This window comes from Nelumbo lutea, chromosome 4, assembly GCF_056320005.1.
Source record: "Nelumbo lutea isolate HS-2025 chromosome 4, American lotus-T2T, whole genome shotgun sequence".
NCBI classification, from domain to species: domain Eukaryota; kingdom Viridiplantae; phylum Streptophyta; class Magnoliopsida; order Proteales; family Nelumbonaceae; genus Nelumbo; species Nelumbo lutea.
In genome coordinates, this window is record NC_142687.1 from 67,960,478 (window position 1) to 67,983,834 (window position 23,357).

A 23,357-nucleotide genomic window follows, 5' to 3' on the forward strand; every position below is an offset into this window, starting at 1 on the left:
CTTGGATTTATCTCATGAAATCTTGTGCAAAAATTTATGCAAAAATTTTTTGGAGTATTTTGAGAAGAATCTCTCATCCTATCTTAAAACTTTTGGGGTTATTCATCAAAGTTCTTGTTCCTACACTCCATAGCAAAATGGAGTGGCAGAAAGGAATAACCATAATGTGGTTGTGGTTGCCAAATCCCTCTTTTTGCATCCCATGTTCCTATTAAATTTTGGGGAGATGTTGTCCTAACTGCTACTTTTTTTATTAACCCTATGCCTTCCTGGGTTCTTGGCCCCTCCCTGTGTTTTTGGGTGCACTTGCTATGTACATGTTCACAGTCATCAAAGGCAAAAATTTGAACTTAAGGCTCATAAATGTGTTTTTCTAGGATATGTCTCTACACAGAAGGGATATTGCTGTTTTGATCAGGTTAGTGGCATCCGCTTTGTCTCTCGGGATGTCACATTTGTTGAGTCTACTCCTTTCTTTAGTATTCCCCCTGAGGGGGAGCAATCTGAGGAACCCTTTGCTCTGTCTCCAACAGTTCCTCTTCATGTTCCTTTTGAGTCATTTGATGAGGCATCCACTTCTCCCACTATGCCTATCTCTAGTATTCCTGTTGCTCCTCCACCTCATCCTCTTATAATTTCCCCACATCCTGTTCTCCAAAGGTGGTACCAAAGACATAGATTCAGGCATGGGCAAGTTGTTTGCACTCCTGCAAAAGAGCCTCTTGCTCCTTCCATCATTAGTAACTGGTTAGCATTCCTTTGACCCATCTACTTCTTTCACAGACCTTGATCTTCCTATTGCTCTTCACAAGGGCAAGCGGAAGTGTACAACCCATTGTATCTCTAAACACCTGTCTTATAGCCTTCTATCCCTACTTACTATTTTCTTGCTTTTGTTTCTTCCCATGTGACACCCAGGTCTATACCAAGAGCCCAATCTAAACCTAAATGGAGGGATGCTATGATGGCTGAACTAGATGCTTTGCATAAGAACCATACCTAGGATATTGTGGATTTGCTAGAAGGGAAGGAAGTGATGGGTTGTAAATGGGTATTTGCCATTAAATATCATTTTGATGGCTCTACTGAGAGATTTAAGGCCAGATTGGTTGCTAAAGGCTACACTCAAATGTATGGTATTGACTATCTTGAGACATTTGCTCCTATGGCCAAGATGACCTCAGTCCGGGTTTTGTTGTCCCTAGCTGCTACTTTTGATTGACCTCTCCATCAGTTTGATGTTTAAAATGCCTTCTTGAATGGAGATTTGCATGAAGAGGTCTATATGTCTTTACCTCTCAGAGTGTATGGAAAGGAAATGCAAGGGAAGGTGTGTAAACTGTAGAAACACATTTATGGTCTCAAACAGTCTCCTTAGGCTTGGTTTTAGAGATTCAGGGCTGCTTTTGTCTCATTGGATTACACATAAACTCAATCTGACCATACCTTATTCTTGAAAAGAAGTGACTCTTTGGTGACCTTTCTGATAGTTTATGTTGATGACATTGTGGTCACGGGTAATGACACCTAGGAGGTCAGTAACTCAAAAAGTTTCTTAACTCTGAATTTGAGATCAAGGATTTAGGAGATCTTCGGTATTTCTTGGGAATTGAAGTTGCTAGATCTAAGGATGGTATCTTCATTTCTCAGCGCAAATATGTCCTTGACCTCCTTGCATAGACTGGTAAACTTGGTTGTAAACCGGCCTCCACTCCTAATGATCCCAATCATAAGCTTTTTGTTACAAATGGTGAACTTTTATCTGATAGGAGAGTGTTTCAAAGGTTGCTTGGGAAGTTGTTATTATCTTTGCATGACTAGGACGGATATTTCTTATGCAATGAATGTTGATAGTCATGAAGGGATGAGAGATCCATCATATGGATGGCCGAACCCTACAGGAAGGTTGAGCGAAATTTCAAAAATTTCTCTCTCCCATCTGGGAATCACATTCCCTATTTTAGAAAACTACATTTTCAAGGATCAATCTTGAACCAAATCGGACCATATCTGAAACCAAAAGGGAGGAGAGGGATATACCTGATACGGAGTAGTAGTAATTCCCAATGAAGGTGTTCACGCCCAAGGAGAAAACCAAAACCTGCTTCCACTGAATATGACACAGTGTAAGGTGAAGCAGGATCAACAAGACGATTCTTCAACAAGAACCAAATTCTTCAGCAAGAATGGAGTAGAGGGCTGGTGAGCACGACTTCAGATTGCTTCTTCTACTAAGAAGCAATATCAAGAACAATTCTTGATCACTCCCACAAGTGGAGATCGAACTCGGTAGGGGCGGCAAGAATAGGGAAGAACTCTGCAGTTTGTTGTGTCTTATCTGGTGTGTTTTGCATGTCTGCCCTACTCTCTTATTTATAGCCTTAAAGAGACAACCTCCTAATCTGATTAGGAGTTTCTTGATCCAAATCTTTATTTGGATCTGGACTCTTTAAGTGATAAAGATAATCCCTTATCTTATATGCAGTTTAAGATAAGCTTAATCCTAACCAAATTAGGAGTTTCCTGATCCAAATCTTTATTTGGATCTGGACTCTTTAGGTGGATAACTTATCCTCTTATCCTTATCTACTGATCCAAACACAGATCCGCCCCTATTTAATTAATCTAACTAACCCAGTTCGAATTGGGCTTTAGGCCCATTAAGTTTATGTGCTCACTTAACCTGTTAACCTACTGCCCATTTGGCTCTCTTTGTATGGTGTGGGACCCAAACATTGATCTACACATCAGCCACATGGGTTTAGCCCATCCTTTGTTACAAGGCCTGGCCGAATTCACTGTAGGAGACAGTGAACCCCTGAGCCCATCACTATGGACTCTTAATGGGCCCAACATTTACACTAAATGGTCCTGGGGTCCAGCCACCTTATGAAAACCCAAGGACTGTGGGCAGATGCAAGATTAGCCCATCAGGTATTACCCTCAATGGTCTTACACTTAACCTCTCAGCCCATAATGATCAAACACTGCCCGACAATAGAGGACCTCTCCCTCGGCTGCAAGGAACAATGCTGCACTCTCTACTCACATGGATCCTGGGAATTAAAACCTTTTGCAAACATTTTGAAACCATAATATATATATAGTGTGTGTGTCTGTGTCTGTGTCTGTGTATGTGTGTGTGTGTGTGTGTGTGTATATGTGTGTGTGTGTGTGTGTGTGTGTGTGTGTGTATGACATCTATGCTCAGCTTGAGGGGGAGTGTAGAGAGACTGGGCCGAATGGGCCCTAGTATCTATTCTTGTAGTGTGTTACTTATTTGTTTGTTAATGGGCCTGTTATCTCTTTTTGTAAGCATACTTTAAGTTTCTGCTTAGCTGGCCGCCCACTTAAGGGCATACTTGTAATTATTCGAATGAATGAATATCAACAAAAGGATTAGAGAGGGAAGAGAGGAGATTATCGAGCTCTTTTTCTTCCTCTTCTTTTCTCCATCTTCTTCCTTTGTACTGCTGTCCTCTACTTTTCTTCTTCTTTTCTCTCTAGCTTTAACCAAGTTTATTTCAGTTTTAGATAACTGATTCATGTCTAGTTTCCACTTTCCACTGGAAATTGGAAACTTGATAGTTTGGCTCCTTCCTGGCTAGCTGTGTCTTTTGAGTTTCCCAAATCAATCACAATATGTCAATATCCCAATTTGGCAATTACCAGTTTCCCGCATCCACTTTAGCACTTACTGCTACTAGATACTAGTAACTAGTAATTACTAATTAGGCTTTGTTTGGAAGGAGTACAAATACAAATATGTAGAGCGCAAAACCTTAAATTTTGTATTATTTTATATGTATTTGCACAGTATATATTTTCTTATTTGTACTCCTTCCAAATGAAGCCTTAGTGAAGACTGTATAGTAGTAAATTAGTAATTGATTTTACTAATACTATATAAGGGTCCAAAGCCCAAAGAGAGATTTAGCATGTAGGAATGGTAGTTCGGTTTTTGGTTTTGTTCATTTAAAGTTTGTGGGCAAACCGAATCGAAACTGAAAACCGCTTTTTTCACATATCAAAAACCAAACCGAACCAATATCCAAATTAATCGAACAAAATTTGCTTATTCAGTTTGGTTTTCGGTTTCTTATCCAAATTTCAACATCCCTAGCTGGGCGGTTTTTCTTGGAAAGGCGAACACCTGCAATATGCTTCAAAAAAGGAGGCTTAATTGATGTCTTTCTCCATGTGTGCTTTCTTTGCTTTGCAAATGGTGAATCCATGCCCCTTTCACTAATCTCTTGTCCCTTTGTGTTGTTTATTTGGGAATCCTTTTGTTCTCTTTTTTCGTTGTAGGTGGATCACTCCCCAGGATGAAGTGAGTCTCTTCATTCCAAATTTCCTAAGACAGCCAACAAAAAGGAGAACGATGTGGAAGGCACTAAAGAGCTACTGTGGTGTAGACCATTTGGAAGGAGAGGAATGCATGAATATTTAAGGAGAAGCTTAGGTCAAAGGAGGAGTTGGTGGAATTAATAAAAATGAAAGTGACTCATTGGAAAAAAAAAACTCCTGACATCTACCAGTGTTTTACAGTGACTGATATAATAAGGGTTTGGAATAAGGTGGCACACTTTTCGAAACAAAAGATTAGAGACATGATGGAATGGAAGCGACCAGCAAGGGATAAGATAAAGTTAAATTTTGATGGGAGCTCTATGGGAAACCCAGGGATGGCAGGTATTGATGGTGTGTTAGAGACTCCTCAAGTAAGGTGCTGCCAATGGACTCAGGTCCTATAGGAGAAAGGGGCTCATTAAAGGACGAGCAGGCAGTCTGAAAGGGAGATAGACACTCTGAAAGGGGACTTGAATGCATCCTTTACTTGGACATGCCGAACGGCTAATGGGATGGCTGGCACTTTAGATAAACAACGGGTATTGAGGCAGCAGTTATTCTAGGCTCTATTGTAAATTAGTTTTACGGACATTGTTCTTTTCTGTATTTTCGGGTGAATGGATACCCAATCTGTTATAACTTTTACCGCCCATTAATAAAATTAATCTCTTTTGCTGATAAAAAGTGGGACACTTCTAGTCCCAAGAAGTAAGACAAGGGACTAAGGTCCTTCGTCTTGAATGAATGGTTGAGAGTCTGCTTCAAGGAAGAAATGCCATCACTGACATCTTTTGTAATAAGAATATTGTCTACATAAACAAACAACAAAGTGATGCGGGAACTCCTGAGGGTAAACAAAGAATAATCAGTTGAGTTTTGAACAAACCCTGCCTTTTAGGAAAGTGGTTATGGAGGTTCTTAGTGGAGTCAGACAGGTTACCCTAGTTATTTCCTCGTTCCATCAGATTTATGGTTCGTGCAGGTGGCAATACTAAAATTTGGTATGATTTATGGTGGTGGGAACAATCATTTAAAGAATGATTCTTGATGTAGAGATTACTGCACTTAGTTATGAAGAAACACATGATAAATCTAAAAAGAGCAAGAAAGTGAAGTAATAAATGCCTGAATTTAGCTATTTTTCTTGTATGAGAATATTATTGGCTGCTGTTAAGGGAAGAAAAAAGAGGATATGCGATTACTTCTAGCTTAATAAATTTTCAATTAGTTTGGATGATTTTTGCTGTAAATAGCAGTACAACAGATCTGTTAGACCTGTTCTCCTGCATTAATTCCAAATCTTTTTCTCTTTGTCATCTAAGGGCTTTGGCAGGGATCCTGAAATCTGTGATGCCTCTTCTTCTCTTGAGTCTTTAAATAATTTTTATTTGAATAAACTCACTTTGTGATTGTGTTCCAATATGTTCTCTTGTGCTTCTTCTTATGGTGAATTTCTTGGATTCCATCCGCTAAGTTGCATTTCCCTTTAAAGGCTGTATGGCCTAGCCCCTCTCCACCTAAATATAGGGCTTTCTGCTAGGATGTTGCTAATGAGAAAATCAATACACGTGGACTTCTTCAAAAGGAAATGCCCAATTGGTGTATCTCTCCTAACATGTGTGTTTTGTGTGGTGGAAGTTGTGAGTCTACCTTACACTTACTAATCTCATGATCCTTAGTATCTGCAATTTGGGATTTTTGTCCTTTGCATTTTTTGGTTGTAGGTGAATTCCTTGGGTTCATATGGATACCCTAGTAAAAGCCACAAAATGGAAGCATAAATAGCACTGAGGGGTAAGTACTTTGGAGGAACACTAGAGCAGTTATCCTAAGGACTTATATTTTTAAAGACAAAAGCCAGAAAATGGAAACATAAATAGCAACTATTATGGTGATTTAGGTGCAACTTTGCATAGTTTTACTTGCTTCACCAATGATGATATCACACAAGGAATTGGGAAACCATAGTGAACTTTTCAACCACGAGAACATGGGCAATTATCCCATGGATACCACCTAAACATTCTTTCATCAACATGAACATTGATGGGTGCATTATTGTAGAACAGAAGTTCTACAGGAGTTAAGATTGTGCTGATATCTCAACTATAGGAACATTATTGTAGAAGGAAATTCAAAATAGTGATGGGTTGATTTGGTTATAACAATGTTGGAACATGGAGATATAGGTATCTGATGCTAGGATTTAGAACAATGTAGGACAGCTAGAAGTGCCGATGGTATAGCTGATCCCCTGGCTAGACAAGGAGCCCATGGGGACAAACTTTTCTGGGGGGTAGTTCCATTGAGGAAATATTGAATTAATGTAATCACAAACTGATGGTGGTTAGTTAGATGGCCTACAATGGTGTGCATGGCATATGTTTCTTGTACATCATTAATTCTTCTTTACTAGTTAATAAAATATCTGATTGCTTCCAAGTTCCAACAGAAAATGTATATATCAAATCAATTTTTTTTATTCAGCCACTAGGGCTGAAGAGTAGTTAGAAAGACCATATGTGTTCTTAAATGGACAAACAAGTAATAGTTCTCAATCAAGCTGGGTTTTATCTTTTCCTTTTTCTCTTTCCACCAATAAAGTTTCTTTAGCCACAAGGGGGTTAAGTTGGTGTCACCTTGGGGTGGCTGTGGTTTTGGGCCTCGGAGATGCCTGTGGATCCTGATGAAACAAACTCTTCTAAAAGCAGGATATTTCTCCTGAAATTTCTTTAACCAATGCATCTATTATCAATTATTAGTTGCTCATTGTGATTTTCTTTGCTGATTTTGTCTTTCTGTTATGTGACATTTATTGTGCTTCTGTAATTTTTGTTTTATAATGAAAGATTCTATATTATGCATCTGCACGAGTGAAAAGCTTTTTTTTTGCAGTTCTTTTTGTGGATCTCTTATTTCTGCTAATTGTTCTTTCTACAGTTGGAGGTGGTGAAAAACAAAATTAAGGCTTGCAATTCGAAGGAGGAGGTTGAATCACTTCAATTTTCTGAGAAAAATCTAATTAATAAGGTACTCAAAACTTTATATATTTTTATTTTATATGCTAACTTTCCTGTGACAAAGTTCTTCTCTTTGAGTTGATTGATTGCACCAACAGAAAATACTAGAGTTAATCCATGGAAGAAAGAAGTTGGAAGCTAGAAAAAAAGGGAAAGGAGTAGTATAGATGAAAACAAGATAGAAAAGTTGTGAGAAGCTCAATCAGATCTCGATGGTAGCAATTAAGAGAAAAAAAGAGGCCCATAAGCCCAATAAAGAACATAATAAAACCGACGTAACAACGTGTACTACAAGAACCATAGAACAGGCCCAATAAATGGATAACATCATAATTGATCTGTCAACACTCTAGTTGTAAATAACTTGGTGAGAGTGTGAGACTGATGGTAATTGTTGTGAAATTTTATTGAAACTAAGACCACTCCTGTGGCAATCTCATAATGCTCTCTTATTCTTGCTAAAGCTTACTTCTATGTAAGTGTGTGACAGTTTCATAATTTCTCAGTGATTGAAATTTTGGTATTTGTCTTTATACATTTGGTATGCTTTGATGGATAAAAGATTAACTTTTATTGATTGTAAGCAAAGAATGAGCATATACAAGCAATGCCTAGCACCCTCAAACAGGGTAGGTATGCTGCCCAAACCCCAACTATAAACGTTTAGCTGCCAATGTTTACATTCATAATCCCATTTGTAACCAAAACAAGCTGCTGTCTGTTCATTCCCTGCTTTGCTTGTCCATCCTATGATCATCTCTCTTCATGATTTTTGACTCTTGAGAACTGCATATGGATTTCATAGTTGTTAAGGAAATGCTTAGGCAGTAAGGTGTTTTTTTGCTTGCCTTAAGCCTCACCTTGTTATTTTTGTATGGGAGATGAAACAAATTTTAGGTTTGGTTCAGCTAAACCTTATTGTATTTGTTTGTATGAATAAGAGTAAATGGATGTAAGAAGGTTTCATAATTAATTACATTTTAATTTTTAGATCCATGAAATGTGTGAGGCAAACCAAAACAAAAGTGGTAAATAATGTATTATTTTTTTTGGCTAAATAACAAACAACAGATTTCGTTAATATAAACGGAATATATGTATTATGTACACATGAGGACCCCAAACAGAGGTATTACAATGGAGCCTAATGCATCTGTCCCCTTTTGACCCATTTTTTGTGTTGAGGATTTTGACAAATTGTGTAGTCTATAGTGGTAGTTTTTTATTATTTATTGTTTATATAGGAAGCAAGGACCACAACACTCTTGTTGGGTCCTTTTTGAGCAGTTATTTTAATTGTTTTATGCCGTTTTATGTGTTAGCCACCCTATAAGGTCATATTTCTCTTTGTACTCTTTATTATTTCAGATTATAAATTGTAGTGAAGAGGGCAGCCAGCATTAGTGCTATCTTTTCTCTCTCAAATCTCTTCTCTTCCTTTTCTCCTTTGTTCTCTTCTTCAAGAAATATTCTTTTCTTTTACAGATTTTTTATTTCAGCACCTTTCTATTTGGTATTAGAGCAAGGTTAGGGTTTCTTGAAGTTTTTTCATGCAGTCCTAGATCAGCCGATTGCATGAGGAGATAAATGGCTGATTGATCTACTTCTGATTGCCCAGTTCTTGGATTTTTTGGTGTAATCTAGTGATCAGGAGGGTGATCTATGTTTTGGCATCAAAATCAGGAAGAATTGGAGTGCGGAGAAGAGTCCTAGTCAAGTTGGACTCTTCAATTTTGATATGATCTTGGGCACTCAGGTATTGTTGGACTTCTCTAGGTATTCTATAGGGGGCTGTTAAGTTTCTAGAATTTTCTAGTTCTTTTGGAGTGGCCGATTCACTTTTTTCTCCGGTGGAAGATAGTGGGAGGAGAGAGATTTCTCTCTAGGTAGGGTTTTCTTCTTCCAGAAAGGTCTCTTACCTTTGTGTGTGAGATCAATTTGATCTTAGAGGCTCTCTACCTTTTTTTTCTGCTTTTGAACTATTTGAAGTAAAATGGAGGGTTAGAGTACCGAGCAGAAGTCCACCGGTGACATGGGTCTAGGTGTTGGAGGTAGTAGTGATATTTTTGGGTCTAGAATTATTACTACAGTGAAGTTTGATGGTACAAGTTATTTAGAATGGGCACAAGCAACCAAGATGGCATTGGTGCTCGTGGGAAACTGGGGTACGCCACTGGGGAGGAGAAGAAACCTGATATCGTTCCCGATGGGTACAAGATAATTTCATGGTGATGACCTGGCTGTGTAACTCTATGTTACCTCACATTGGTAAAAATTTTTTGTGGGCTAATACTGCAAAGGAGATTTGGGATGGAGTGACTGAAACCTATTCCCATAAACAAAATGTAACTAGAAACTATGATTAGTACAAAATAGGGAGATAGACCTCTTGCCATCTATTTCTCCATTTTGAAAACTCTTTAGTAGGAGATCAACCACTTAGAAACTGTGGTTTGGGAGAGTATGAAGGATGCAACAACTTATCAGAGGTTGGTAGGAAAGAATAGGGTTTTTGAGTTCTTGGTTGGGCTGAATCCTGAATTCGACATTGCTAGGCAACATCTCCTTTCTAGAGAAAGTGTGACTCTTTCTCAAGCTTATGCCTTTGTCTCTGGGGAGGAGAGTAGGAGGAATGTCATGTTGAGACAACCTGGGATTGATCAGTCAGCTATGGTTAGTATAGTTAAAGGAGGGCTAACCTAGCAACTCCATGGAAAGCAATTCATGAAATTTTTCTGCATTTCCTCAGTTGTATCAGGTATAATGCTTGTTCTGGTAATTCTATTCGGATTTGGGAGGACATTTAAGCTGGAGATCTTCCCCTGAAAGACCTTTTTCCGTCCTTGTACTCTCTTTCTTTGTATAAAAAATATGTGATTCAAAATTCTTTCCTTCAATTTTAAATTTGTTGTCTTTGTCTTGGGATTTTGGTTTCCGTAGAGGGTTAAGGGAGGATGAAATTGATTGCTTGTCTGATAAGAGGATTTGGGCCATTCACCCCAATGGGTCTTTTTCTTTTGGTTCCTTTCAACAAAACTCTTGTGCCAAAACTCCTCCCAACAAGGTTTCCCTTCCAAAGAAACTGGTGTAGGCCGGTTCTCCCCAAGGTTATGGCTTTGTGTTGGGAAGTGTGGCTTGATAATGTAAGCATAATGGATAACCTACAAAAGAGAAGACCCTTCCTATGTATTTCTCCAAACTGGTGCACTCTTTGTAGATCTCATTATGGGGACTGTTATCACTTATTTTTATCTTATAGTATCATTGTAGAGCTCTGGGTTTGGCTTCTATCATTGTTTGGGTGTAGATGGGATATGCCAATAGAAGTACGATTTTTAACCCTTCTATGTTCTATTGGCCCCATAAAAGAGGAAGGAAAATGTGGAGGTGTGCACAAGCAGCCTTGTTATGGACAGTTTGGGAAGAAAGGATGCCCAAATCTTCCAGGAAAAGGGGAGGAGCAGTCAGGCCTTGAAGGACTGCATTTTGTACAAGGCAATACATTGGTCAAAGACACTAGATTTGTTTGACCATTTCTTCTTTACTGACTGTTGGAGGGATTGGTTATTAGCAAGTTGTTTCCTCTTCCAAGGTAAAGGTAATGACAAGCTGGTTCCCCCCTCACGGTTCTTTGAAGCTGAATTTTGATGGGAGTAGCTAGGGCAACCTGGGTCCCTCTAGATTGGGTGTACTAAGGAATGAGGCTGGAGAGGCTGTCTTACTATACTATGGCCCTTTAGGTGTTGGGAACTCTATTCGGGCAGAGCCGTTAGCTGCAATACAAGGAATAATTCTTGCAAAAGAAATGGGTGTGGAGCAGCTTCTGGTTGAAGGGGACTCTAAGACAGTGGTGAACTGGTTAGATAATCCCGAGGATGTCATGTGGGACTACAAGAGTGAGGTAAAGAAATTCAAATGGCTGACAAGGAATATGTTTGTAACAGTACAGTGGGTTGGGAGATCAGCTAATGCATTTGTTGATGTCTTGGAAAAACAACGGACAAACAGGGAAATATTGTTCTTGGTGCAACTGTAATATGTGTTTTTTAACAGTCATGCACTTTTTGGTATAGTTTTTGTGTTTTCTGTATGGAGTGGCAGCACCTCACGCCTCTCTAAGGGGTTTTCCATGTAACCAATTTTGAATTAATGGAATATGATTCTTTACTTATCAAAGAAATATAATAATAATAATAGTACTATCAACCCAAAATATGAAATACATTATGTAGTGTCTTGCATTTAAATGTTAGGCGTTTGGGTGAGGCGCCCCTCCCCCTCCTGTCTCTCTCTTCTTTGTATCTGACCATCATCTCTCAAGTCTCAAGTAGCGTTTCTACATTCTTCCAAGTATGATTTTTACAGAACAAAATATATAAAGGTAGAATGATGAAGGTATGGAAACACCATTGTTAATGGGCCCATCCTAACCCAACTGAATTATTCGGTTCATTTATCACAACTAGTTCGGTTTAAGAGAATGACTAAACCGACCGAAAAAACATCCCTATTGAGATGGAAATCTAGTAAATTTTAAGTTTCTTATGAAGGGTCATTCCTTGACTGATTATGCCATCTGATAGAGAGTAGAAAAACTAATCTGATTAACTCCAAAATAAACTAACAATCTATCTGAAGGTAAAAAACAAAACTTGCATGTCAGTAACTGTACATGACTCCAGCACAATGTACTTCAAAACCTTTGTCATTGGTCTCATTTTGGTCCATCAAACAAGTGACCATCATTTTAGTGTTACTTTTCTCTGATTTTGTTGTTAGATACCATTTTTTCTGTAAAACATGTTTTCGTAGACACTAATATATGTTTTTTATATCTGATATTGATCTCTTCTCAAATTTCTAACCCCTCACCCATAAAAAAACCTGTCATGGATTCCAGATTTATACCGATTCTGCCGAAGCCAAGATTCCTGCAGTCCGTGATTACCTGGGAACTGTCATTGAGGTAATTGTTTCTCTCCTTGCTTATTCATTTTCTTTAATGGTTGACATGTTGGCTGCTTCTGTAATGATCAGATGGGGGCTTCCATCAAAGCCAAAATTTTCTCCTTATTGCAATGAATCACATTAGCAAAATCTCTTGGATTCGGGGGTTAAAAATTGAAGGAGATCCAAATGTGGTAGTGGGCTGGATAACAGGTTAACGGACAGGCCCATGGAAATATTCACAAACATTAGTAGCCACTAGATCTTGTTGATTAGGAAATCATCTAATGTTCTAACAGATTCTTTAGCAATGACATTGATTCAAAGGGAAGTGCTGTATTTGGGTTCTATCTTTACAGAATACTGTCAATAGGTGTGTTAAGGGACTGTATATGCACAATCCAAGGTGTTAAAGATTTTTTGCTTTCTGCTATATTACTAGAGATTATCATGGCTTGTGCCTCATCTAGGTTTTTAGATGGTAGTAAGAGAGCATTTTCCACTGCCCAGACCAGGTCTAGCCTGGGATGTGGGTTTGACAATATATGCCCGGGCCTGGCCTGGATTTAGCATCTGGGCTTTCCTGCATAAGTTAGTAAAACTAATTTAGGAAAACTTAAATTAAAATCTATTTTTGTATTCAAAATTACAAAAAATATATTTAAAAGTTTACTATATGTTGTTAAGATATATATACATACATATGTATGTATGTATATATATATGTATTTTAAAAATTATATGTATAAATTCATACATATGCACATGTATGAATTGTACATACATATGCACATGTATTTTAAAAATTATATGTTAAATCTGAGCCTGGCAATGTGGTCCCAGGAGAACTGATCATCCCTACATATAATCTATGTATAAATTCACTATTGCAGCATCAGTAAAATTTATAAAGTTATCATCCCAAATATGGTTGAATGTTTGCTGGTTGAGTGCCTGTTGGTATATGCTGTGGAATTCAGACGTGGTTGGGTACGTGGATGCCCTGACACTCTTAGCAGATTTTGAGTTATCAATGTTGCTGTAGTTGTTTCTTCAGATCTCTATTTGACTGTCCTATGCAAGACATATCCAAACTTTAAGACGGCAGGTTAGCTACACCTTTTTATTGGTCTGGCCTGCAGTGATCCCCTAGCCACATCCCCCCTTTCTTGATGGTAGTAATATTAATTCAAGTTACTGTTGTAATAATCTTTGTTTTCCACTTACTGATGCAGGCAGGTTGCAAGTTCCTAATTTTTGCACATCACCAGGCTATGATTGATGCAATATTCCAATTTCTGCGTGTAAGATCACTTGAATCCTTTTTGGCTTTTCTTGTAAGTTTATCAATTCTCATTTGTAACTATCAAAATTCCAGAACAAGAAGGTTGGTTGTATTCGAATAGATGGGGGTACCCCAGCATCATCAAGGCAAACTCTAGTATCAGATTTTCAGGAGAAAGATGATATCAAGGCTGCTGTGGTATGACATGGCTACTTTTAACTAGTAAAATTGCTCATCCGGCAATGGTTCATGTCTAAGTTGAAATACTGTGCAGTTATCGATTAAAGCTGGAGGTGTTGGACTAACATTAACAGCAGCAAGCACAGTCATCTTTGCCGAACTGTCTTGGACTCCAGGTGACATAATACAAGCGGAAGATCGTGCTCATAGGATTGGCCAGGTAACATGGAGCAATATCTAGATGGTTTGTATACATAAACATGCTCGTTTTCTCTTCTAATACATAAAAGCTGTCCTGCTGATCACAAGAAAAAAAGGAAAAAAAAAACCCTGCAATTTATAGGTATAGAATGAGTCTTGTCAATTCTTGTTAAACTTGTAGACCCATCAATTAATTCTGAGCACAGCTTGGGGTGATCATGGGTTGGGCCTGAATGAAATGATTTTAAAATTTAAGTTATAAAATTATAAATAATTTTATTAGTTTGCTATAGTACATTTATGGAATTTGACATTTTAAAAGAATTAAATTTGATATTTCAAAAGAATTGCAATAGCCGAAGACGAGGACAGGGAATGTCACCCCAAGAAGCATACTCTTTATAAAAAAAAAGTAGAAAATGAAACATGCTACATCATCTTCTGATAAGCTTTTCCCATTTACTATGTGCTCCTCTTCGTTTTCTTTTATTCTTCTATGAATGCATTATACCCTCTATGGTTTAAGAACAAAAACTAAAGTCCCTTTCCAGTGCAAACAATTGAAGATTTTCAGTGCAGACTCAGGGTCCTCAATCTCTTTAGTTACCATGTCACTGCAGAGGAGTGTCAAAACTAATTTTTTTTCTCGCTTGGACATAAGAACTCTTTTCGTATCATTTTCTCTATGTAAAGCAGAGTTTCATTGAATGACCTTTCTTCAGAAATTGTGTTATTTAATGGTTGTTTTATAGAAATGATTAATGTTTTAATTGATTGATCTAAGAGTTGTATGAGTCAATTAGGGTTTCGTCCTTGTGTCGACTTTTTATAATTGGATCAAATATAGATCTGCCGCCATCTTCTCTTCTTATATGTCAATTACTTGCCATTTTAACTTCTGTTTTTGTTTATTACCATATGTTTTGATTAGATTGAGAATTGTCTTTTGTAGTTACTAGTGTAAGGGTATGTGCTATGCATGTGTGCAAGTAAATGGTAAAGATATATGTTTGCATTATATAATCAAATTTTACTTTTATCACCTGCACCAAAACTAAGGCAAGTATCCACTTTATAATAGTATACGTACGCATTCTTCTTTTTCTTTTGAATTATATAGACTTGCTAATTTAATCAGTAGAAGTTGCTGATAATTGATTTTGATATATGCTTTGTGAAGAAAAGAAGTAGAAGCTGAAAGGTTTCAGCAAGAGAGAAAGAAAGAGAAGAAGAAAAGAGAGTGGGATGTCGCCAGGGGCGGAGTCAGGGGGTGGTGGAGGGGAGCCATGCCCCCCCCCCCCCCCCCCTTTGCCTTCAAAATTCCCATTGACCCCTTTACCCATGTTTCTTAGTTTTTGGTCCCTCCTATCCATGTTTTCTAGGTTTTGGCCCCGCTTAAGAAAAAATTCTAGCTCCGCCCCTGGATGTTGCCAGAATTGAATAGGTCTGGCCACCAACCCCCCTTAATTTATATACTTAAATAAAAGAATGAAAAAGTACAAAGATGCCCTTAGTTGGGTGGCTACTTTAAATAGCTGAACAGTCACAACTTAAACTTAACATAAACTAATGGGCCTAAGGCCCAATAACTTCCTAACTGAACAAATTAAATAAAAATAAAACAAAGCTGGGCCCAATAACTTAAAATTGGCCCAATCTCAATATAATCATATCAAAATAGTAGGCCAATTATCAAATCATAAATTCCCCATGATTTTAATGAAGTATTGAAAATTGAAATATTGCTGACATTTCGGCAAAATATAGAGGATATTTGGAAAGAAATAGGATTCCTGGAATTCGTATCGCCACCTAGCAAATGAGGATATTTCAGGGATATTTTACTGAATATCGCCAATATTGTGAACCATGGTCATATCATAATTATGATAAGTTTAAATAGTTTGGCCTATGTTGGCCTTGTACATACAAGGGCACCTTTTGAGTTAATGGTTGTTTTGATATATTTTCTTTCTTTTAGTTTAGATTTGCATATTCTTGTATATTTAGTTGTTATTTTGTTTTTTATTACATAATCAGTGCCTCACTTCAATTCTAGTCCTTAGAAAGTGTTGAATGGTCTTCTTTGATCAGAAATTTATGGCTGTTGTTGTCTCTAATGGCTTCTTGAAGGAATAAGAAAGAAAATAGGGAGAGAAAGAAGAGAGAAAATACCTGGGATCACTCACGGGATGCTTAGAAATACTCTAGGCTATGGGAATCACTCACCATAATTAGCATAAGCTGATGAAAACTTGATAAACTTCATTGCTCTTTGTGTAAAATGCCCATACATATTTATAGACTCTTACTGTTAGACTCATAACAGTCCTAGGAGTCAAACAGTTAGGCTCATAATAATCCTAGTAGGAATCTGTAGAGAACACTGATGTGGGCCCCACTGCTGTGGTCCCCACTGTGTTCGTATGACAGCACATGTAACCTTTGTTAGTTATATCAGTGTTAGTTGGTAGTTATCTTAGACAGCTTGTTATTTCAGTTTATTATTTGTTTTTATTTGCCATGTAAGCATTAAGGGCAATTCTGCCCTTTCCTACATTTAGTGAACATAATCTATAAATATTGAGAGAGTGGCGGCGGCAGATTCATTCGATCTGTCCCTCCTTTCAAAACCCTTGTGTACTTCTGCTTTCTTCTCCTTTCTTCTACTTTTCTCAATCCGAAATCTATTGGAATTCAAGACTGACTGTAGTCTTGATCGACTACTTGGTATCAGAGCCTATCTAGGGTTTCTCATGTGAGTCTAGTCCAGCCGACCACATGAGAACTGTCTAGGGCTGGAAGCTTACAAAGGACTGTTCGTTGGCTGATTCTTGGAGGTTACCAGAAAGTTTAGCAGCTGTCTGAAGACTTGTAGAGGCTTGGAGAGTGTTTTGGTAATCAGGAAGAATCAGAGAAGGTTAGGGTTCAGGCCACGATTAAAGGTAGCGATCAGAGTTTTCTGGGTAAGTCTTTATTTTTCCCTTGAGATTGCTGTCAATCAAGATAGGTTGGACCTATCTAGGAGAAGTGGCCGAACTCTCCTATTTTTTCACAGAGGTGATCAGTTTTTTAGGGTTTGTCATTAACCCTACGGCTAGATTTGACTGTGAATTCTTTTGGAAGGTGCGGTTGAGCACTGTTTATGTTCTCACAGAGGTTTCCTAACCCTACGATTAAAACCTTAATTTTGCTTCAGCATTACAGATTGCTTTCTAAGTGGTTTTCAGACCTGTTTTAACTTCCGAGCCTGTTTTGGGGGTGAGAACTGTTATCGGACTGCTTATATTCTGATAGTCGATTGGTTTCAGATCAGATCTGAACTGATTTCATACAGATTTCTGATTGTGATCAGTTGTTTAAGTGTTGTTTTCTATTGCAGTAACCCTAATAGTTCTTAACTACTGATTCTTAACCAAGAATGGAGTTCAAAAATCAGGGAGAAGGTGGTTTTAGGAACAACAGTTTTGGTAGTATGCTTGAGACTGCGTTTTAGATTACAACTGTGAGATTTGACGGATCCAATTACTTGGAATGGGCCCAATCAGCCATGATGGCTATTGGGGGAAGGGGAAAACTTAGCTACCTATTGGGAGATGTGAAAGAACCTTCCAAGGAGGACCCAATGTATACCAAGTGGGTTCAGGAGAACTAATTGGTTATGATATGGTTGTGCAACTCTATGCAGCCACATATCAGTCGAAATTACTTGTGGGCAAAGACAACCAAGGAGATATGAGATATCATGAAAGAGACTTACTCCCAACCCCTTAATGTTGCTAGAGCCTATGAACTGAAGTGTGAGGTAAATAACCTTAAACAAGGAGAGAACCATGTTTTTGTTTATTTCTCTACCTTGAAATCTCTGTGGCATGAAATTGACCATTTGGAGACTCTTGAGTGGGAAAGTCCAAAAGATGCATAGGCCCATAGAAAGCAAGTCGAGACCAATAGGGTGTTTGAATTTTTGGCTGGCCTGAATTCAGATTATGACATTGTGAAGAATAAAAGGGGTAATGCTCATATGGCTGTGAATACTGATTCTGCATCCTCGTCGGGCACAAAAGGCACGTCCCTAAATACCTTAGCTGCTGTTCGGGCTGCCCTAATACAGTTGGAAAATGAGGTTGGGAATTCAGCTCAGTCATCTCAGTCACCATCAGCCCCTGCCACATTAGCATTTGCTAATTCAGGTACTCGGGCCTCAGCTTACCATGCTTCAGCTCCAGGTAACACTGAACATTGTTGGGTAATAGACTCGGGTACATCTGACCATATGACTAGCTTGCCATCACTATTCACTACTTATCACCTATCTTCTGGTCGAGATAAAGTATCCATTGCTGATGGCTCTCTTGTTCCCATTTATGGCAAGGGTGACATCAAGTTATCTGATACTATCTCTTTATCCTCAGTCTTGCATGTTCCTAAACTTGATACTAATTTGCTTTCAGTCAGTAGTATTAGAAAACATCAAAACTGTTCAGTAACCTTTTTCCCTGACCGATGTGCTTTTCAGGACTTGGAGACGAGGAAGGTGATTGGGACTGGTTGTGAGACGAATGGGATCTATCTGCTTGGAGAGAGTTCTCATTGGAAAGAGCCTGTGGATAAGAAGTCTTTTGTTTCTCAGTCTGAGTTCGATTATGCTTTGGCATAATCGGTTAGGTCATTTATCTTTTCAGTCTTTGAAGAGTCGGTTTCCTACTTTATTTGAGTTTGTTGAGATATCAAATTTGAGATGTGAGAGTTGTGAGCTTGCCAAACATTGTAGAACATCTTATTCCTTGAGTAATAAAAGAAGTAGTAATTCTTTTGATATTGTGCATACCGATGTTTGGGGGCCGTATCACATCCCTTCTATGGGTGGGTACAGATATTTTCTGTTGTTTGTTGATGACTATACCCGTTTTTCTTGGGTCTACCTTATGTGTTCTCGAGATGAGGTTCCCGCCTTGACCCAAAACTTTCATCAGATGATTTTAACCCAGTTTGGGGTCAAAATCAAAGTCCTTCGATCTGATAATGCAAAAGAATACTTTGCCAAGCCACTAGCCTCTTATCTACTCGATCATGGGGTTATTCACCAGAGCACTTCTCCTCATACACCACAGCAGAATGGGGTTGCCGAGAGGAAGAATAGGCACATTTTGGAGGTAGCTAGAAGCATTATGCTTACCTCCAATGTGCCTATTCGTTTCTGGGGTGATGCTATCCTCACAGCAGTGTATCTCATTAATCGGGTTCCTTCACGGGTTCTTGATATGAATCCTCCGTTTACCCTTCTATACCCAGACGAGGAGTTGTTTATTGTTTCTCTTAAAACCTTTGGTTGTACCTGTTTTGTTCAGGTTCTTGAACCTCATCATTCCAAATTTGACTCTAAGGCCTCCAAATGCATCTTTCTCAGTTATGCACAAACTCAAAAGGGTTATTGCTGCTATGATCCTGTTTCAGGGAGGAGATTTGTCTCGATGGATGTCACCTTCTTTGAGGAGGCACCCTATTATCTTAGGGTTTCTCCTCAGGGGGAGAGTGGTGAGAATTTGGGTCTTTTTCCTCAAGGGGAGAGCAGTGAGAGTGGGGTTAACTCATCTGAGGTTGTTCCTTTACCCATTCCATTGAGTGATGAAGACTGTAATGGTGAGGGTTGTCAGAGGGATCAGGAGTTGAAAGTCTATCACAGGCGATGCAAGCAAGTTGATCTCGATCATCAGTAGTCCAGGCCAGCCCCAGTTTCTTCTGTGGATCCAGATCCAGGTACTACAGTCCCAAGGCCCATTGAGATACCTTCTACTGTTGCTACTTCCCCTCCTGATGATGACCTTGACCTCCCTATTGCGGTCCGTAAAGGGAAACGGCATTGCACCACATCCACAATTCACTGTATTTCCCAGTTTTTATCCTATGATTGCCTGTCTCCCTCTTACAGGTCCTTTCTCACTTCCATTGTTGATATTCCTATCCCCGGAACAGTGTAAGAAGCCTTATCAGTTCCTGAGTGGAAAGATGCAATGAAAGTTGAAATGGATGCTCTTTTGAAAAATAATACTTGGGAGCTAGTTGACCTACCCAAAGGAAAAAAGCCAGTTGGATGTAGATGGGTATTTATTGTGAAACATAATGTTGATGGCTCCATTGAAAGGTACAAAGCCCGGTTGGTTGCAAAAGGGTTTACTCAGACTTATGGTATAGACTACTTAGAGACTTTTGCCCTAGTAGCCAAGATGACCACTATTCGAGTTCTATTAGCCCTTGCAGCAAGTTACTCTTGGATCTTGTTCCAGATGGACGTTAAAAATGCCTTTCTGAATGGAGACTTACAGGAAGAGGTCTACATGCAGTTGCCCCCTGGATTCTATGATACAGAGACATGTAAGAAGGTTTGCCAACTGAATAAGGCGTTGTATGGATTAAAGCAGTCCCCTAGAGCTTGATTTGATAGATTCAGACTAGCCCTTGGAAAATTCGGCTATGTACAGGCCTAGTCAGATCATACACTATTCGTTAAAAGAGTGAACTCTTCTTTGACCTTGCTTGCTGTATATGTGGATGATATTGTAGTGATAGGGAATAATAATAGTGAGATTGAGTCTCTCAATCAGCTCCTTCATCAAGAGTTTGAGGTGAAAGATCTTGGTGCACTGCGATATTTTTTGGGTATTGAGGTTGCTAGATCTAAACAGGGGATCTTTGTCTCTCAAAGGAAGTATGTTCTAGATCTGTTGGCAGAAACTGGAAAGTTAGGTGTCAAGATTGTCGATACACCCATTGAACAGAATCACAAGATCAGTGCAAAGGGTGGAGAGCCTCTTGAAGACAAAGTTATGTTCCAACGGTTGGTTGGAAAGCTCCAATATCTCTGCCTCACACGGCCAGATATCAGTTATGCAGTTAGTGTTGTCAGCCAGTACATGCATTCTCCTAGAACTACTCATTTTCTTGTAGCTGAGAGAATATTAGCATACTTGAAGAGATGCCCAAGTAGAGGTATATTGTTCAAGAACAATAGTCACATGAAGGTGGAGGTCTATACAGATGCTTATTGAGCTGGGAGTGCTGATGACAGGTCTACCTCTGGATATTGTGCCCTTGTAGGAGGTAACCTCGTCTCTTGGAGGAGTAAGAAACAAAGTGTTGTTTCCCGCTCTAGTGCCGAAGCTGAATACAAGTCAATGGCTAATGGAGTGGCTGAAATCCTATTGTTGAAATCACTACTTGAAGAGCTGGGTATTGATTATGAGAAGCCCTTGATGCTGTATTGTGATAATCAGGCGACTATTAATATAGCTCACAATCTGGTGCAGCATGACAGAACTAAACATATCGAAGTTGATCAACTTGTCAAAGAAAAGGTCTCATCACAAGAAGTGTCTCCCGTATATCACCTCCAACATGCAGCTCGCAGATCTTCTCACCAAGGCTGTTCCAAGGAAGAAGTTAGAGGCAGACCTATTCAAGTTGGGAATGACAAATATCTATTCCCAACTTGAGGGGGAGTGTAGAGAACACTGATGTGGGCCTCATGGCTGTGGTCCCCACTGTGTTCGTATGACAGCACATGTAACCTTTGTTAGTTATGTCAGTGTTAGTTGGTAGTTATCTTAGACAGCTTGTTATTTCAGTTTATTATTTGTTTTTATTTGCCATGTAAGTATTAAGGACAATTCTGCCCTTTCCTACATTTAGTGAACATAATCTATAAATATTGAGAGAGTGGCGGCAGCAGATTCATTCGGTCTGTCCGTCCTTTCAAAACCCTTGTGTACTTCTGCTTTCTTCTCCTTTCTTCTCCCCATTTCTTCTACTTTTCTCAATCCAAAATTTGTTGGATTTCAAGACTGACTATAGTCTTGTTCTACTACTAAATCAAACAAAATTGTCTATCCTATTTCATTTCAAAGAAGACTCGGTAACTTTACTCCTACTTATGCAATGACTGAAATTTTAAATATAAGCAAACTATAAATAGACAATCAAACCCTATTATTGGACCCTACAGAAAAATAACTTCCCAAGTACCATCAATATACCATATCGGGACCTGTTGTAAGTCCTTCTTTCTGGAATAAGTCTTGAAGGGTGCTGATCGATCTAGGGCTGTCAATGGGTCAGGTTGGACCCGATGGACCTGAACCGATTGGGTAGGTTTTGATTCCAAATATGTTGTGTATATAATGTATAAAATATTAAATAGATTAATATTCTATATATAATAGTTTCAGTAGGTTTATTATAATCGGGTCCATCGGGTCAGACCCAATTGTACTGCGAACCGATCGGTTCGGTTCTTGGTCTAAAATTACAGATCCTATCGGGTCCGGTTCGATTCCGGAGTATTCCTTGCTGGGTCGGTTCCGGTTCTACATGGACCCAACCCAGAACTGACCCATTGACAGCCCTAATCGATTCCTATTACCTTGTCTCAAGTTGTGGAACCCTTGCAATTCTATGTTACCTCTATATGGCAAGGACAAACTGGATATGTGTCGGATATGAAATTTACACTAAGTTTTAAGTATCTGACACAATAGGGCACCCAGGAACAGGCATTGGGTATCATAGTTGCACCTGCACTCTAGCTTTGCTTCTTGCTTTTAAAACACTGGTAGTCAAATCAACTTCAGTTTACTTCTTATTTTGTGGGGTATGTATAAACATGTCATTTTATTTTTTGATGGATTTTGTTAATTTGGTAGGTGTCATCGGTCAACATATACTACCTGCTAGCAAATGATACAGTTGATGACATTATTTGGTACGTTGTCATATTCCTTTTATTTTTCATATTATTTGAAATGGAGTATAATTGTTTCATTGTGGAGTGCTATTATTAGGAAATCTCTATTGTATGGAACATGGTTATACAGGGATGTTTTTTATGATTGTTTTGCAGGGATGTTGTGCAGAGCAAATTGGAAAACTTGGGACAGGTCATTTCCATTTCTTTCTTGGTTCTTTTTCTTTCCTACATCAAATTTACATTTTCAATATGTTTTGTTTTTCATGTAGCTTTTTTTGATAAATAACTTCATTAAATTTCATTAGAATCAAAGGATTACATCTATTACAAGCATCTCAGTGTCAGGCACGAGGTGCAGCCTCTGTTATGGGCCCGGGCGTAGGATCTCGTCACGGGTCGGTCCACGGGGAGAAAGCCCTGCTTTCCCTTGCGCCTTCCCTTGCGTGCAAACCCTATTGTGGAAAACCGAATGGGTGATTTGTCCAAGAGACCACCTGAACTCTCCTCACTCTTCTCTTGACTAGAAAACTGAATGCCTTTATTTCAACTCATAGCTCCTTAAATATGAGATTACAAAAGGGGGTTCCTTGTTGGATTCGGCTAGGCTAGGGTAATCCTTATCAAACTCAAA

The 23,357-nt window shown here is 38.7% G+C and overlaps 1 protein-coding gene across 2 annotated transcripts in view; it reads left to right on the plus strand.

The window, feature by feature from the left end:
• CHR18 (chromatin remodeling factor18) overlaps nt 1-23,357 on the plus strand; it is a 104,167-nt gene that overhangs the window by 75,594 nt on the left and 5,216 nt on the right. For both annotated transcript variants that reach the window (XM_088941536.1, XM_088941537.1), the window contains exons 17-23: nt 7,291-7,380; nt 12,271-12,336; nt 13,553-13,621; nt 13,696-13,800; nt 13,877-14,002; nt 22,683-22,741; nt 22,880-22,916. In XM_088941536.1, the coding sequence (XP_088797662.1) occupies nt 7,291-7,380; nt 12,271-12,336; nt 13,553-13,621; nt 13,696-13,800; nt 13,877-14,002; nt 22,683-22,741; nt 22,880-22,916 (552 nt within the window). The remainder of the gene's footprint in view (nt 1-7,290; nt 7,381-12,270; nt 12,337-13,552; nt 13,622-13,695; nt 13,801-13,876; nt 14,003-22,682; nt 22,742-22,879; nt 22,917-23,357) is intronic.